The 18144-nt window shown below is 38.7% G+C and overlaps 1 protein-coding gene across 1 annotated transcript; it reads right to left on the bottom strand.

The window, feature by feature from the left end:
* Positions 1-885: 885 nt before the first annotated feature.
* LOC139172510 (C-signal-like) lies at positions 886-17862 on the bottom strand. The gene is made up of 6 exons (XM_070761659.1): positions 17670-17862; positions 17206-17257; positions 14812-15002; positions 13906-14073; positions 11568-11678; positions 886-1021 (listed from the first exon to the last, which is right to left on the bottom strand). Exons 1-6 carry the CDS (start codon positions 17811-17813, stop codon positions 908-910), a joined length of 780 nt encoding a protein of 259 aa, XP_070617760.1. The 5' UTR covers positions 17814-17862; the 3' UTR covers positions 886-907.
* Positions 17863-18144: the final 282 nt, after the last annotated feature.

Below are 18144 nucleotides of genomic sequence, written 5' to 3'. Positions count from 1 at the left end.
GTTCGGAAACTTCATATCGTGCAGAATGCAGCTGCGAGAGCAATTATGGGCTTCTCCAAGTATGCCCATATCACTCCAACACTCCGCAGTCTGCATTGGCTGCCGATCAGTTTCCGGTCACAATTCAAAGTGTTGGTTATGACCTATAAAGCCCTTCATGGCATCGGACCAGAATATCTTCGGGACCGCCTCCTGCCGCACGAATCCCAGCAACCGGTTAGGTCCCACAGAGTTGGCCTTCTCCGGGTCCCGTCGACTAAACAATGTCGTCTGGCGGGACCCAGGAGAAGAGCCTTCTCTGTGGGGGGCCCGACCCTCTGGAACCAGCTCCCCCCTGAGATTAGGATTGCCCCCACCCTCCCTGCCTTTCGTAAACTCCTTAAGATCCACCTTTGCCGTCAGGCATGGGGGAACTAAAACACCTCCCCCTTGCCCATGTTGTTTTGTTGATTCATTGACTGTGTGCCTGTTTTTTATATATACTGTTTTTATGAGATTATTAATTTAAATTGTAACTAGATGGGTGGGCATTGGATTTGGTATTATGTACTGTACTGTTTTTTTATTATTGTTGTGAGCCGCCCCGAGTTTGCGGAGAGGGGCGGCATATAAATCCAATAAACCTAACCTAACCATGTTTATTCCAGGCATGTTTAAATTCAGTGACTGTGGATTGACCAACCATGTGTGCTGGAAGTTTGTTCCAAGCATCTACTACTCTTTCAATAAAATAATATTTTCTCACGTTGTTTCTGATCTTTCCCCCAACTAACTTCAGATTGTGCCCCCTACTGTGTTTAGGGACACGGTTCCTCCAGGAGCAGAAGCCGGACGGAAGATTTCTCCTTTCGGTCCACGAAAGGAGGATGCTTTTTCCCAGCAGGAAACTCAAGGATGCTTATTCTGTTCACCAGACTATTTTATTCCCCTCCCAATCCAGAAAAGTTCCAGATGACGAGGAATCTAAGCCGGCAATCACCTTCACTATATCTCTACTACTCTCCTCCACTGTCAGAGAAGCCTGCGAGAAAAGGAGAAGCTGGATTAGGGTTCTGCAAATTGGTTTACATTCTTATTCTTGTTGTAGTTATTGTTGAAATTTTAATATGCAATAATCCTGTCTTGGGCATGAAAGCCAATTGGATGACTTTGAGCCAATCATCAGGTGATGTTTTCTAGTCCTGCCTTAGGCCTGAAATCCAGTTGAATGTCTAAACCAAACTAGCTCTCAATTACTAAGTTTCCAATTTTTCTGAGAATATTCATTATCCTCTCCCACCACCTTTATTTTATTTGTTTATTTATTTATAAATTTTGTCAAACAATTATAGGAGTGAAATAATCTTCTTGTGAAATATTTCTGGACTCTCTCAATTGTGTTGACGTCAGATATGCAATGTGGGTTCCATACAGGTGAGCTGTGTTCTAGGATTGGTCTGACAAATGTTTTGTATGCTCTGGTTAGCAGATCAATGTTACCAGAGAGGAAGCTGCATGTTACCTTATAAGAACACATTTATAGTACCTGTTCTGAGCCCATTTCAGTTTTCACCCATTCGGGATGGAGCAGAACAGATGAAATTCCATCTCTTTTCCGTTCCTTTGCAAGGCAGGCATTGACCATGTTCAACACTGACTATAAAACAAAGCGTGAGAGAATGAATGGAAGAATCTCGGGAGGTGGGGTGAAAAGAGGGATCAGCCTAGAGTCCCTACATTGTCACAAGCAAACTAGGTCCAACCCTCCTTGAGTGCTGTGGACACCTGTCGAGGTCCAAGTTGCTTCTGACTCCGAATTGAGAAGATTCCTGTGCATAGCCATTTAGCAATAAATCAGTTTGCAATATGTTTATGTTTATGTTTATTTAGATTTGTATGCCGCCCCTCTCCGCAGAGTCGGGGCGGCTCACAACAAAGTGAAAAAAACAGTTTAAAACAAATCTAAATTTCTACTAAAAACATTTTTTAAAACCCCATTTTCTAAACACACATACATACACACATGCCATTCATAAATTGTATATGCCCGGGGGAGATGTCTCAGTACCTCCATGCCTGACGACACAGGTGGGTCTTAAGGAGCTTACGAAAGGCAAGGAGAGTAGGGGCAGTTCTAAGCACCCCACAAGGGAGAGACCTCGGGTCGACCTCTGACCCCCCACTAACACCGACTGCGACCGACCGGAGAGGTAGGAGGAGAACCACTGAAGAACAGTGCCTCCAACTCCCAACCCCTCCAGCCGGCGCATTTGCCAATGATTCTAAAGTATGCAATCGGGTTGATATTCCTGGAGGCGTCTGTAATATGGCAAATGATTTAGCTTTACTAGATAACTGATCAAAGCAACATAAAATGCAGTTTAATGTTTCCAAATGTAAAATAATGCATTTGGGGAAAATGAATCATCAATCTGAGTACTGTATTGACAGTTCTGTATTAGCAAAAACGTCAGAAGAGAAGAATTTAGAGGTAGTGATGTCTGACAGTCTCAAAATGGGTGAACACTGCGGTCAGGTGGTAGGGAAAGCAAGTAGAACGCTTGGCTGCATAGATAGAGGTATAAGAAGCAGGAAGAGGGAGGTTGTGATCCCGCTATATAGAGCACTGGTGAGACATTTGGAATACAGTGTTCAGTTCTGCAGACCTCACCTACAAAAAGATATTGATAAAATTAAACAGGTCCAAAGATGGGCTACAAAAATGGTAGCCTGGAGGACAGAGGGGAAAGGGGGGACATGATCGAAACATTTAAATATGTTAAAGGGTTAAATAAGGTTCAGGAGGGAAGTGTTTTTAATAGGAAAGTGAACCCAAGAACAAGGGGGCACAATCTGAGATTAGTTGGAGAAAAGATCAGAACCAACGTGAGAAAATATTATTTTACTGAAAGAATAGTAGATGTTTGGAACAAGCTTCCAGCCGACGTGGTTGGTAAATCCACAGTAAGTGAATTTTTTTTTAAATAAAAATTTTATTTACAAATATACAGAACATAAAAAACAATCATAACAGTTGACATTGGAGTCTATTACACTACATATGTATATATATTATAGCATTCAGTAAGCATATAGACATTACGAAAAAGAAAGAGAAAAAAAAAGAAAAAATAGAGAGATAGTAGAGAGAAAAGGAGGAGAAGAAAGAAAAAGAGGTGAAGCAATGAAGAGGAGAGAAAAAGAAGAAGAGAGAAGGGTGGGCGAGTGTACAGTGAAGTTGTGTTGAGAATGTAAACTGATTTTAACTTTATTAGCTCATTACCTTAGATCAAGATTAGCCGTATAGATAGAGAAAAGCGTTGAATTTATCATGGTATAGAGATTTGGAACTAAACGTAAAATTTTATCTTTTTATATTTATTTATTATTATTTATGTATTATTTAGATTTGTATGCCACCCCTCTCCGCAGACTCGGGGCAGCTCACAGCAAGATACAGCAAATCATGACAAATCCAAATAAATTTAAAATATTTAAAAAGATTTAAAAAGAACCCCATTTATTAACAAACACACACACAAACATACCATGCATAAATTGTACATGCCCGGGGGAGGTGTTTCAGTTCCCCCATGCCTGACGGCAAAGGTGGGTTTTAAGGAGTTTACGGAAGGCAGGGAGAGTAGGGGCAGTTCTAATCTCTGGGGGGAGTTGGTTCCAGAGAGTCGGGGCTGCCACAGAGAAGGCTCTTCCCCTGGGGCCCGCCAACCGACATTGTTTAGTTGACGGGACCCGGAGAAGACCCACTCTGTGGGACCTAATCGGTCGCTGGGATTCGTGCGGCAGAAGGCGGTCTCGGAGATATTCTGGTCCAGTGCCATGAAGAGCACTGGACCAGATATTCTGGTCCAGTGCCAAGAGATATATCCAATATCTCTTGCAGCATTTGGAATAGAAAATAAGGGTTTTATACTAGATTTGTGTCTAATCTAATATATACAGATCGCTCCATTGTTTAAGCAAATTGTTCTCTTTTTTTTAGCCACCTATAAAAGGAATCCCAACATTTGTTGAATGAAGATTCGGTTTCATTTCTAACTGCCATGGTTAGCCTATTCATCTCTGCACAGTATTTAATTTTCCTTACTATAGCATCTTCTGGGGGTATATCTTCATTTTTCCACCACTGCGCGAAGGTTAGTCTAGCTGCAGTGGTTAGATGAATAATTAGATGTATTTGGATGTTAGGAAGATTCTGTCTAAAAATACCCAGGAGGAAACATTCCGGTGTTTTTTCTATTTTCAAATTTAGTATTTCCTCTATCCAGAGTCAAATTATATTCCAATAAATCTGTGATTTTTGGCATTGCCACCAAAGATGGAAATAAGTACCTAGTTCTTGATGACATTTCCAGCAGTGGGGCGATAGTTGGTTATTTAATTTAGCTAATTTTATCAGGGTGATGTGCCACCTATAGAACATTTTAATTAAATTTTCTTTATAAGATGTAGCAATGGTTAATTTATAGTTTCTATTCCATAATTGTTGCCATTCTTCGTCTTTAATTTCTATTTTAAGGTCAAGATTCCATTGTTTAATGTTTATTTTTATGTTGGCGTTTTCAAATTCATTAGAAGTTAAATAGCAGTAAAAAAATTTAATCAATTGATCCTGGGGTCCTGTACATATTTTATCTAGGAGAGCATTTTTAGCAATTCCTGGCATAATTTTGTCTTTATTAAATTTTGACTGTATTTGTAAATACTCCCACCATTCTGTTTTTTGGCCCAGGGTCTCTAATTCTGTTCTGGTTCTAATTTCTCCGATGGTATTTATTATATCCTTATACCTTATTATGTTGGGTTTTTTGTGGAAATTGGGGTGTACATAAGCCTCCAATGGGGCATACCAAAGTGGAATCCCTTTATATAACTTTTTCCTAATTTATTTCCAAGTGTACACCAAGGATTTCCTAACCAGATGATTAGTAAAATACTTATGGGTTTTGGATTTTTCCTCCCACGGATAGTAGTGCCATCCTGAGTGAAGGCCATGTCCTTCTAAACTTAATAGCCTAGTATTAGTTAAGAGCATCCATTCTCTTATCCATGTTAGAGATGCTGCATTGTAGTAATCCTTCCATATTGGTAAGGCGAGGCCTCCTTCTTCTTTTCTGTCTTGCATATACTTTAGACCAGTGTTTTTCAACCAGTGTGCCATGGCACACTAGTGTGCCGCGAGACATGGTCAGGTGTGCCGCGAAGAAGGAAGCTCAGGTTCCAGTCTTGCAACTTTTTGCTGAGAGAGAGAGAGAAAGAAAGAGAGAGAGAAAGAGAGAGAAAGAGAAATCAAGAGAGAGAAAGAGAAATCAAGAGAGAGAAAGAAAAGAGAGAAAGCAAGAGAGAGAAAGAGAAAAGGAGAGGAAGGGGGAGAGAGAGAGAAATGAGCAAAAAGGGGAGGAAAAAAGAGAAGTGAGAAAATGATTGAGACAGAGAATGAGAGGAAAGAGAGAGAAACAAAAGAGAGAAGTGACTCTTGATTTAAAGCATATGATAAAAAGCATGTGTATACACACACACACACACACACACACACACACACAAGGGTGGGGAGGAGACAGGGATGAAAAAAGAGAGGAGAGTGCCTTAGGGTGTCATTTTGTGTCATTTTGGTTGGTGGTGTGCCCCAGGATTTTGTACGTGTAAAAAATGTGCCACGGCTCAAAAAAGGTTGAAAATCACTGCTTTAGACGGATTCTGGGGCATTTATTCTGCCAAATGAAATTGCTAGTAATTCTATTCAATTTTGTGAAAAAATCTTGCTTCAAATGGATTGGGATTGTTTGAAATAAAAATATAATTTTTTTCCAATATGTTGAGTTTAACAACCGCTATTCTTCCTAATAATGAGAGTTGTAATTTCTTCCATTTCTCAAGATCTTTTTGTATTTTTTCAATTAATTTGTCATAATTATTTTCTTTCAGACTAGAGATTTTGGCTGTCATATTAATACCTAGGTATTTGATTTTTTTGATTATTTGAATATCTAGCCTCGAAACTAAGATAGCTTTTTGTGGGTCTTTCATATTTTTAGTTAAAATTTGAATTTTTAATTTATTAATTTTTAGCCCTGCCACTGAGCCATATTTCTCTAAGATAGCCAATAATTTTGGTCCTGATTCAAGCGGATCTTCTAGGATGAAGACTAGGTCATCTGCAAACGCTTGCAATTTATATGTTTCATTTTTACATTTTAGACCTTTTATTTCTTCATTTTGTCTAATAATTCTAGTTAGGACTTCTAGCATCAGGATGAAGAGTAAAGGAGAAAGTGGTCAGCCTTGTCTTGTGCCTTTTTGTATAGGTATTTTTGATGTTACATATCCGTTGAGAATAATATATGCAGATTGGTGAGTATATATGGCTTTAATAGCGTTTATAAATTTTTGGCCAAATTCCATATACTCTAGTTGTTTAAACATAAAGTTCCACGATATGTTATCAAAGGCCTTCTGGGCATCTAAGAATATTAGTGCCACTTGTTTTTCGTTATGAAATTCATAATATTCGAGGGTATCCATTATCATTCTTATGTTGTTTCTTAGTTGTCTCCCTGGGAGAAAACCATTTTGGTCAGAGTGAATAAATTGGTTTAGGAAACCTTTTATTCTGTTTGCTAAAAGTAAAAATTTTATAATCTGCATTAAGTAAGGAGATAGGTTGATAATTGGCAATTTATGTGGGATCGGAGTCTTTTTTGGCTATTAAGGCTAAGTTTGCTTCTGTCCAGGACACTGGAATTATACCCTTTTCTAAGGCCTCATTTAAAACTTCTAATAAGGTCTTTTCCATTGCTGGTGGAAGATCTTTGTATAGTTCACTTGGAAGGCCATCTGGGCCTGGGGCTTTATTAATTTTTTGTTTTTTAATTGCCTCCTTTAGCTCAGTAATAGTAATTTCCTTGTTTAATAAGTCTTTAGTTTCATTTGGGATTTTAGGGAGATCAGTCTGTTCTAATATTTCTTGTGGGGGTTTTTTCTTGTATTTCCTTAGATAAATTTTCTTGATTGTCATAAAGGTTACTGTAAAATTCTCTAGCAATCTGTTGTTGTTTTTTTAGACTGTGACATAGTTCCCCCTCGTTTGTTTTAAGACAGTTAATTAATTTCTTTTCTCTTTGTTTTTTAAGTTTATTGGTTAGCCATTTACTAGATTTATTTGCATTTTCAAAATTGTATTGATTGCTACTTTTAATTTGTTGTGCTAGTTTTTCTTTATCTAGTAAATTTAGCTGATGTTTTATCAAGGACATCTTTTGTCTTAATTCCTTCTTTTGGGGGTATTTTTGTAAATTTTCTTCTAATGTTATGTAGTCTTCTTCTAATTTTTGCATTTCTCGTTTTTTAAGTTTATGTTCTTTAGCCATATATGAGATGACAATTCCCCTAATTACTGCTTTGGCTGTATCCCATAGGTTTTGTACATTAGTGTGTTCTTTAATATTTTCTTGGAAGAAAAAATTAATTTCTGTTTGGAGTTTTTGTTTAAAGTTTTCTCAATTTAAAATTGATTTTTGAAACGTCCATCTATGACACTTTTTTGTTCCTTTCCAAATTATTTTAAGGGCATTGTGATCCAATATGAGATAAGGTTCTATTTCAATCGACTGTATTTTGGTATTAAGCTCTGTTGTTGTCCAAACCATATCTAGTCTCGACCATGAATTATGTCTATCTGAATAAAAAGTAAATTTTTTAAGTTTTGGATTTCTATCTCTCCAACTGTCTTTAAGTTTCAAATCTTTAATTAATTCAAAGAAGGATTTAGGGAGGATTCTTTTCTTTTGTTTTTTCCTTCCATCGTTATTATAATCTAGTTCTTTATCAATTATTCCATTAAAATCCCCTAATAGACAAATGTTGTCGGTAGCATACTCATTAATAATGGTTTGTAGTCTTTTATAAAAATTTTCTTGTCCTTCATTCGGGGCATATATGTTAATTAATGTTATTATTTCTAGATCCTTTTGGATTTCTATTATTAGAATTCTGCCTTCACTATCTTTGTATTTTATTTTGGCTTGTATATTTGGATTGATATAGCAAATTACACCTCTTTTCTTTTCTTGTGCTAAAGGTGAATAAAGGTTCCCTAGTTTAGTCCTTTTAAGTAGGTGCTCAAATTTATTTTTAATATGTACCTCTTGCATAGCAATTATATCTACATTTAATTTGGCTAATTTATTTAGAGTTTTATTTCTTTTATTTGGCGAATTCAGGCCATTTATATTAATAGAATAGATTTCAATCCCCCAGTTGTTCGTTCTTGGTAAAGCTAAGTTTAAGTTATCTGTATTTAGGTCTAACTGCCCTAGTACTTCTGGTATCTTTTGGTAAGTCTGCGTAGCCATCTTTATTGTTAAATTTTTTATTTGTGGCCAATACCTCTTCTGTTCTATTTAAAGTCTGATCTTCTGGACGTTCTGTAATTGGAGGAGGGTTCCTTGTTTCAATTTGATTTTTGTCTTCGGCTACGTGTTCATTAGTAAAAAAAATTTCAAAGAACTCTTCTGCTTTATCAATCGAGTCTATTTTAATTTTTTTGTCTTGCCAAGTCACTAACATTCCCTCTGGGAGTAGCCATCTAAAATTTATGTTATGTCTAGTTAGCTTGGCAGATAGGAAGGTATATGGCTTACGTAGATCTCTAACATGCTTTGGGACTTGCTTTAAGATAACTAACTGTCTCCCTTTATATTCGATGGGATCTTCACGAGCTCTGTGAAGTATTTCATCCATAACTGATTTTTTAACCAATTTGATGTGAACCTCCTTAGGGAGGTTATGGCGTCTGGCATAGTTGGTGTTAATTCTGTATACTTCATCAATCTCATTTAACATCATATCTTTTTCAGTGCCCAGCGCCTTTGACAGAATGTCTGCCATGATATCTGGTAAATCCTCACTTTTGTCCTCCCTTAAGTTTTGGAATCGGAGGAAGTGATTAGCTTTCTCACTCTCTAGTTGCTTAACTGTATTTTCCAATTCCTTGTTAGCTTGAACTAGCTTTTCAGTTAAGTCCTCCATCTGTCTATGATCCTGGTCCAATCTGTCTTCCAATTCTTGGATTTTTTGTTCATGTTTTAACATCTGCTGTTGGAAGACCTCATGTCTTTTATCCATATTTTGAGGAGGGAGGAGAGAATACTTGCTTATATCAAACAGATTAGAGAGTTTCTTATTGCTCTATTTCAAGAACCTCAAAAAGTTGTCAATCAATAAATATAATCAGCAGGTATAATATTGCTTTCTTTCTTATCCTTTTGAAGATCTAGATATATCTATTTTCAATTAATTATATTATAAACAGCAATCAAAAGTAAAGGGTAAAGAATATCACAATTTCATTAACTAAGTATTGACTTAATAAATATAACTCTTATCAGACAGTAAATCTAATGTGGTAGTAATATGTATATACAGAGAGATCAGTTCTAATGATAATATAGGCACAAAAACAAAAGAAGGAAGAAAAAATTAGCTAATAGTTAATTCATTCAAAATTCATTCCAGTTTTAAAATTATTCTAAAAATTCTGTATATTATGTAGTTTTATAGATATTATATGTTTTTAAAATAGTAAATTAATTAGTTGGATATGCAATAAAATATTTTTATAAACACAATATAGATATAAAGACTAGTAATTACTTAACATATAAATCTATAGCATTTATTAATTAATTCAGAATGTTTCTAATAACTAATAATAATACCTAGTAATTAATATGGATAATATAATATAAACTACTTGACTAACATAATGAAATAATCTAATGTTCTAATAGACAAGCCATCAGCTGTATTATTAATAGACGTATCTTTTAAATCAAGAAAATGTTTAAGAAGAATTAAGAATATATTCAGGCAAGTTAATTGAATCAGACCCTTCTTCAGTTTCCTTGTACCAATAGTGACGTTAAATTCCTTAAGCACAGGCTAGGATTCCAGGGTGTAAAAAAGTTAATAGGAGGAACAGTTAGGTATTTGCCAAAACAAAGTCTTTGAATTCGCTTCTAGCCCTGCTTCGAGCAACGCTGTAAATCTTCTTTCTTAATTCACCCGATTGTCTTTTCCCCCGTGAGCAGAAGTTAGACCATCAATCTGCACGCCTCTATTTAGTCTCTCTCAAGAGTTCCGAGATCTTACAAATCATTTCCTTTCCTGTCGCTACTGCAGGTCCAACAGCACAAATTTCTCAGGGCCCCCTCGAGATCCAGTCTCGAGATCCGATCTCGATCCCGGCCCTTTGTTGATGTCAAGAAGATTAAAGTAGGAATTTAAACTGCTGTTCAGTTCGCAGTTCAAGCTGTGACGCAGCAAAAAAGGAAGCAGGAAGGCAGAGAATGAGAAAGTCGCGAAGTCTGATTAAATCCGCTGTCGATGTTCTCCAAGAGAAAAAAAGAGTGCTATTTCTGGCTTTTAACTTTCCCTCGGGGAGCGTCAGGTCTTCTTAAAGAAAGATACAGATTTTAGTACTTTTTAAAAGTGTTTATTTTCTCTTAAATTGTAGCTCACCGCACGCGGAGGGGGGGTAAGATAACATCTCCCTCCTCCTTCCTTCTTTGATCCATACAGGTTGCAAATTAAATTAGAAAGCAACGCATTTCCTGAGGGTAAACTCACTTTTGGATTTCAATCTCACGATATATCCAGTTCCAGTAAATTTTAAAGCCAACTCCACCATCTCGATCGCCCTCGCTAGTCAAAGCTTTATCCTCCTCCAACTGGGAACACTCTAGGCCGCCATGACGCTCCTAGCATACAGGCACTCAGTCTTTCCAGGAGATAATCCGTTTCATTGATCAGGCTGCCGCCCCAAAAATCGAACTAACGGCACCTCCCTTCCTTCAGACCTTTCATCGCAAGGTCTGTGGTCCCAGAGGACCGATTGAATACCTATAAAACGGCGATATTTAACAGAGCTCAGCTCCACACCGTCCGTTAGGCTCCTCAGTTGGCTCCGCCCCACAGTAACTGAATTTAAACATGCCTGGGATAAACATATATCCATCCTAAGATAAAATACAGGTAATAGTATAAGGGCAGACAAGATGGACCATGAGGTCTTTTTCTGCTGTCCATCTTCTATGTTTCTATGTTTCTAGTATAATGTAACCTTCATGTGGGGACCTGAGTTTCCATCATTATTTCCATCATCATTTAAACAAGTCTTTCTCGGATGGTCAGACATCTTCTGGACTTTGGTCCCAGTCCAGCTTCACTTTAAAAAGACTTCATATTGATCAGAGGCTACTAAACCAAACTAGCTCTCAATTACTAAGTTTCCAATTTTTCTGAGAATATTCATTATCCCCTCCCAACACCTTTATTTTTGTTTATTTATTTATAAATTTTGTCAAACAATTATAGGAGTGAAGGAATCTTCTTGTAAAATATTTCTGGACTCTCTCAATTGTGTTGACGTCAGATATGCAATGTGGGTTCCATACAGGCGAGCTGTGTTCTAGGATTGGTCTGACAAATGTTTTGTATGCTCTGGTTAGCAGATCAATGTTACCAGAGAGGAAGCTGCATGGTACCTTATAAGAACACATTTATAGTACCTGTTCTGAGCCCATGTCAGTTTTCACCCATCCAGGATGGAGCAGGACAAATGAAATTCCATCTTTTTTCAGTTCCACTGCAAGGCAGGCATTGACCATGTTCAACGCTGTCTATAAAACAAAGCGTGAGAGAATGAATGGAAGAATCTCGGGAGGTGGGATGAAAAGAGGGATCAGCCTAGAGTCCCTACATTGTCACAAGCAAACTAGGTCCAACCCTCCTTGAGTGCTGTAGACACCTGTCGAGGTCCAAGTTGCTTCTGACTCCAAATTGAGAAGATTCCTGTGCATAGCCATTTAGCAACAAATCAGTTTGCAATAGTGGTGAATATCTGTCACTCAGGTGTAGGATGAGGTTTGTTCTCTGAGTTTGTGGGCCGGTTTCAAATTGCTTCGTTACTGGACTAGGTAACATCTTCAGAAGAGTTTCAGGGATGTCCATGTTGGTTTTCTTCAGCTTATAAGGCCATGTGGTCTGTAGGTCTTGTGACTGGGAGGTCATAGGAGGTGAGGGTCATGTCAGGCATGGGACTTGTGAGGGGAGTTGTGACAGGGAGGTGTGGGTTGCGTCAACTGAGGTTCTTGTCTTCTGAAGGGAAGGTTTGCCTATTTGCCAATGATTCTAAAGTGTGCAATAGGGTTGATATTCCTGGAGGCATCTGTAATATGGCAAATGATTTAGCTTTACTAGATAAGTGATCAAAGCAACGGAAACTGCAGTTTAATATTTCCAAATGTAAAATAATGCATTTGGGGAAAAGGAATCATCAATCTGAGTACTGTATTGGCAGTTCTATGTTAGCAAAAACTTCAGAAGAGAAGGATTTAGAGATAGTGATGTCTGACAATCTCAAAATGGGTGAACACTGCGGTCAGGTGGTAGGGAAAGCAAGTAGAACGCTTGGCTGCATAGCTAGAGGTGTAACAAACAGGAAGAGGGAGATTGTGATCCCGCTATATAGAGCGCGGGTGAGACCACATTTGGAATACAGTGTTAAGTTCTGGAGACCTCACCTACATTGATAAAACTGAATGCGTCCAAAGATGGGCTACAAAAAGAAGCAACAGGAGAAAATATTATTTTACTGAAAGATTAGTTGATGCTTGGAACAAACTTTCAGCAGACGTGATTGGTAAATCCACAGTAACTGAATTTAAACATGCCTGGGATAAACATACAGTGATACGTCGTCTTACAAACCCCTCGTCATACAAACATTTTGAGATACAAATTCGGGGTTTAAGATTTTTTTGCCTCTTCTTCCAAACTATTTTCACCTTACAAACCCAAGCTGCCGCCACTGGAATGCCCCACCTCCAGATTTTTGTTGCCAGCGAAGCGCCCATTTTGCAGTCCTGGGATTCCCCTGAGGCTCCCCTCCATGGGAAACACCACCTCCAGACTTCCATGTTTTTGTGATGCTGCAGGGGAATCCAAGCAGCACACAAATGGGTGCTTCACTGGCAACGGAAGTCCGGAGGTGTGGTTTCCCAGCGAGGGGAGCCTTAGCGAAATTACAGCATCACAAAAACACAGAAGTCCAGAGGTGGATTTCGAGGACTTGTGTGTTTTGTGATGCTGCAATTTCACTGAAGCTCCCCTCGCTGGGAAACCCCACCTCCGGACTTCCGTTGCCAGTGAAGCACCCATTTTTGCACTGCTGGGATTCCCCTGCTGGGATTCCCCTGCAGCATAACAAAAACACGGAAGTCTGGAGGTGGGGTTTCCCATGGAGGGTCTATGGAGAGGGACGGCATACAAATCTAATCAATAATAATAATAATAATAATAATAATAATAATAATAATACAAATAATAATAATAATCCCAGCAGTGCAAAAACGGGCACTTCGGCTGGCAAAAGGGGTACGTTTTGGGCTTGCATGCATTAATCGCTTTTCCATTCATTCCTATGGAAAACATTGTTTCGTCTTACAAACTTTTCACCTTACCAACCTCGTCCCAGAACCAATTAAGTTCGTAAGACGAGGTATCACTGTATATCAATCCTAAGATAAAATACAGGAAATAGTATAAAGGCAGACAAGATGGACCATGAAGTCTTTTTCTGCTGTCAATCTTCTATGTTTCTATGTTTCTAGTATAACGTAACCTTCATGTGGGGACCTGAGTTTCCATCATCATTTCCATCATCATTTTAACAAGTCTTTCTCGGATAGTCAACATCTTCTAGACTTTGGTCCCAGTCCAGCTTCTCTTTACAAAGACTTCATATTGATCAGAGACTACTGGAGCCAGAGATTGACTCAAGAGGGGCTAGACATGCCTTGGAGGATCTCGTTGGTTATGTTCAAAATAACAACAATTCCAAATTACCTTGCTGATACGATATTGGTACAATGGAGGAACTTCCATTGGTAGGTTTTTAAAACCCTGCCCAATGGAGCTAATGATAGAAGATATGTTGACGACAACTGCCTTGGGGCCTCCCACGTTGCCTTTTGTGGTCTCCTTGGCAGCCTTCTTCAGGAGAGGCAGGAATTCCTAAAATACATATAAAACAGTAGGCCAAAACGTTACATTTTTCTTCTGCCTGGGTCTCCTTCAGACCACTAGTTTTATTCTCATTGTCTTTTTAAAATTTCCCAAATCATGGGGTTTTTTGGTGCCACCTCCAATCTCATTGGCTCATGGTTGACCTTCTTGGACTACCTGTAGAGCAGTGAAGGGCGGCAAAAAAATTTACTACCACACTGTGGGCATGGCTTTATTTTGTGGGTGTGGCTTACTAGACATGTGACCAGATGGAAGTGGCTTGACAACCATGTGACCGGGGTGGCTTAAAGGTCATGTGACTGACTTAAAGTTGGCCAACTTGACGTCACTAACATTAAGGGTTTGGGTTAGGGTGCCTGGCCTCTCCTTGCCTCAAAGAGATACAATTTCCCCATCTATTTATTATTACTGAACATCCAAAACATACTCTTTAATTCTATGTATATATGCCATATGTGTACACACATATTACACACAGGCACACAAAAATATATATTATCTACTATATAAAGTGTGTGTGTATGTACACACACACACACACACACAGTTCTTCTAAAATTATACACTTTGAACCTGATTTACCATGAAAGGAAAAACGTACCCAGAGTGCAGAAGGGAAAAAAAGAAAAAAAATTCAATTTTTTTTCTACCAGTTCTGCATACCCCACTGTACCCATAGGAGCCCATCACTGCTGTATAGCACCTAGGCCCCTAAACCAGACTTACTTTGACCACTAGGAGAGGTCCCACTGTATTGGTCTTGTATGACAATAGCATGTCTTCTTGATCGACGTTTTCCAGGTAATAGGCATGGGAATTTCTGGCAGCATTGTTGATTAGCAGATTGAGCCCTTGTCCTTTCAGATGGGATTCCACTTCTGACGCTGTCCGCCTTATGCTGGACACGTCTGTCGCATCTACCACACACAGAAGAAAGATAACAGGACAGGTATCAGTAAAAATGACGTGGTTCCTAGCTTGATGAGCGCATGTAAAATATAATGGAAAAGAAGAGACCTTCGGAGACAGGAAGAAAAACTGCAGCCTAGGTAATAATCTCGGAAAGGGATTTTGCCTACCTAGCAGTTGAAAGCATGCAAATGTGAGTAGATAAATAGGTACCACTTCGATGGGACCGTAACAGCATTTGGGGCTTATAGCTATGCTGGTCAAATGTCCATGAAAATTGTCATCAGTTAACACTGGCTCCCTAGGGCCAAGAAAAGGATATGAACACCATGCCCTAGAGTCAGACAGAACTGGATAAGAACATAAGGACATAAGGACATAAGGACATAAGGACAGAAGGACAGAAGGACAGAAGGACAGAAGGACAGAAGGACAGAAGGACAGAAGGACAGAAGGACAGAAGGACAGAAGGACAGAAGGACAGAAGGACAGAAGGACAGAAGGACAGAAGGACAGAAGGACAGAAGGACAGAAGGACAGAAGGACAGAAGGACAGAAGGACAGAAGGACAGAAGGACAGAAGGACAGAAGGACATAGTTCTACGGAGAGGGGCGGCATACAAATCCAATAAATTATTATTATTATTATTATTATTATTATTATTATTATTATTATTATTATTAATTATAAGAACATAAGAAGAGCCATGCTGAATCAGGCCAAAGCCCATCAAGTCCAGCATTCTGTGTCACACAGTGGCCCACAAATTGTCCATGGGGATCTTGAGCAGAAAGAGAAGGCAAAACTCTCCCTTTCCCTTGACCCCCAACAAATGGAATTATGTCAGCCTCAACCAACATAGAGGTAACACATGGACATCCGTTTCAATAACCACTGATACACTTGGCATCCATGAATCTGTCTAATCCTGCCTTGAAGATGTCAAGGCTAACAGCTGTCATGACCTCTTCTGGAAGTGAATTCCATATAGGGAACGTTTTACATGGATAGGGAACCTTTTACCTTTTAAATGAAATATTTGAGTAAAATGGAGGAGGGATGCCTATGTGTCTCAGAAAGGACCTTCCCTAGTGTTCCAGAGAGTAAAAAAAATTTGAGGGGTAGAAGACTTGGTACAGTTAATACAGACTTCCTGACTTCGAAGATTGATGTTAGTTTTTTAGAATGGAATAAAGTAGAGTAGATCATGTTTGTTGGCTTCTGTTGTAATAAATACCCAGGGAGTAATGATAGAAACATAGAAACATAGAAGACTCACGGCAGAAAAAGACCTCATGGTCCATCTAGTCTGCCCTTATACTATTTCCGGTATTTTATCTTAGGATGGATATATGTTTATCCCAGGCATGTTTAAATTCAGTTACTGTGGATTTACCAACCACGTCTGCTGGAAGTTTGTTCCAAGGATCTACTACTCTTTCAGTGAAATAATATTTTCTAACATTGCTTTTGATCTTTCCCCCAACTAACTTCAGATTGTGTCCCCTTGTTCTTGTGTTCACTTTCCTATTAAAAACACTTCCCTCCTGAACATTATTTAACCCTTTAACATATTTAAATGTTTCGATCATGTCCCCCCTTTTCCTTCTGTCCTCCAGACTATACAGATTGAGTTCATTAAGTCTTTCCTGATACATTTTATGCTTAAGTACTTCCACCATTCTTGTAGCCCGTCTTTGGACCCCTTCAATTTTGTCAATATCTTTCTGTAGGTGAGGTCTCCAGAACTGAACACAGTATTCCAAATGTGGTCTCACCAGCACTCTATATAGCGGGATCATAATCTCCTTCTTCCTGCTTGTTATACCTCTAGCTATGCAGCCAAGCATCCTACTTGCTTTTCCTACTGCCCAACCACACTGCTCACCCATTTTGAGACTGTCAGAAATCACTACCCCTAAATCCTTTTCTTCTGAAGTTTTTGCTAACACAAAACTGCCAATGCAATACTCAGATTGAGGATTCCTTTTCCCCAAGTGCATTATTTTACATTTGGAAACATTAAACTGCAGTTTCCATTGCTTTGACCATTTATCTAGTAAAGCTAAATCATTTACCATATTACAGACCCCTCCAGGAATATCAACCCTATTGAACACTTTAGAGTCATCAGCAAATAGGCAAACCTTCCCTACCAAACCTTCCCCTATGTCACACACAAACATATTAAAAAGAATAGGATCCCATACCTAATTGAATCACGTGAGTATTGTTGTGCTGACTAGCAAAATTCTGCAAAGCCTGCAATTGAGAAAGAAAATGTTAAAAAAGAACAGGTTGAACAAATGGATAAAACATCAAAATGTATCTTCTGCAATCTCAGGTTCAATACAAAAAGGTTTTTCCCCCTTTTTATAACACTGTAAGAAAAATTCCAAGAGATCAAGAGACTCAAAGGGAAAATACATTCCCACCCAGTCACATGACTTTTAAGCAACCCCCGGTGACATGATTATCAAGCCACTCCCACCTGGTGTCATGGCCAGCAAGCCATTCCTACCCAGTCACATGACCCTCAAGCCACACCCACACAATAATCCATGCCCATAGCATGGCAATAAAAATATTGGCCGCTCTTCACTGAAGCCCACATCAGTACGTTACTCGAGCTCGTATCTTAAAGAGGTTGAATTATGATTGGTCTTCTACATACCTTCGATTCAGGTCCAGTAGGGTTCCTACAGGTTGCAAAAATATGTCCAGAAGGAGGGTTCAATTTCACCAGCTCTTTCACCAGTCCAAATCCGATTCCCCGGTTGGTGCCAGTAACCAGGATGTTCCGAGCTACTTGAAACATTCTGACCCTTGAATTTTGCACGTCAACACTATTGGCCTTTTGACAGGTGGTGACATCTGCACCTCCAAATAAGAAGAGGTTACCGTTATTAGACTAGCCTGAAGTGGATTCTCTTAAACACAACATGTAAATCTCGACTTATTGCCGTAATTGGAAGAACCAGAATTTCCAATACTAAGCAGGGCAGTTGTTCAAGTGAGTCGCATCTGGTTTTATGATTTTGTATGTGTGTGTGTGTGTTATGATTGTTAAGTGACGCAATCACGGAAGCAAAAAAATCAGCAAACATCAGCAAAATCTCGCACTCGCACATGTCGTCATATGAGATTTG

Source organism: Erythrolamprus reginae, chromosome 9 (assembly GCF_031021105.1).
Source record: "Erythrolamprus reginae isolate rEryReg1 chromosome 9, rEryReg1.hap1, whole genome shotgun sequence".
NCBI lineage: Eukaryota > Metazoa > Chordata > Lepidosauria > Squamata > Dipsadidae > Erythrolamprus > Erythrolamprus reginae.
Note: the sequence above shows the minus strand (reverse complement) of the source record. Positions and strands in the feature narration are given on the sequence as shown.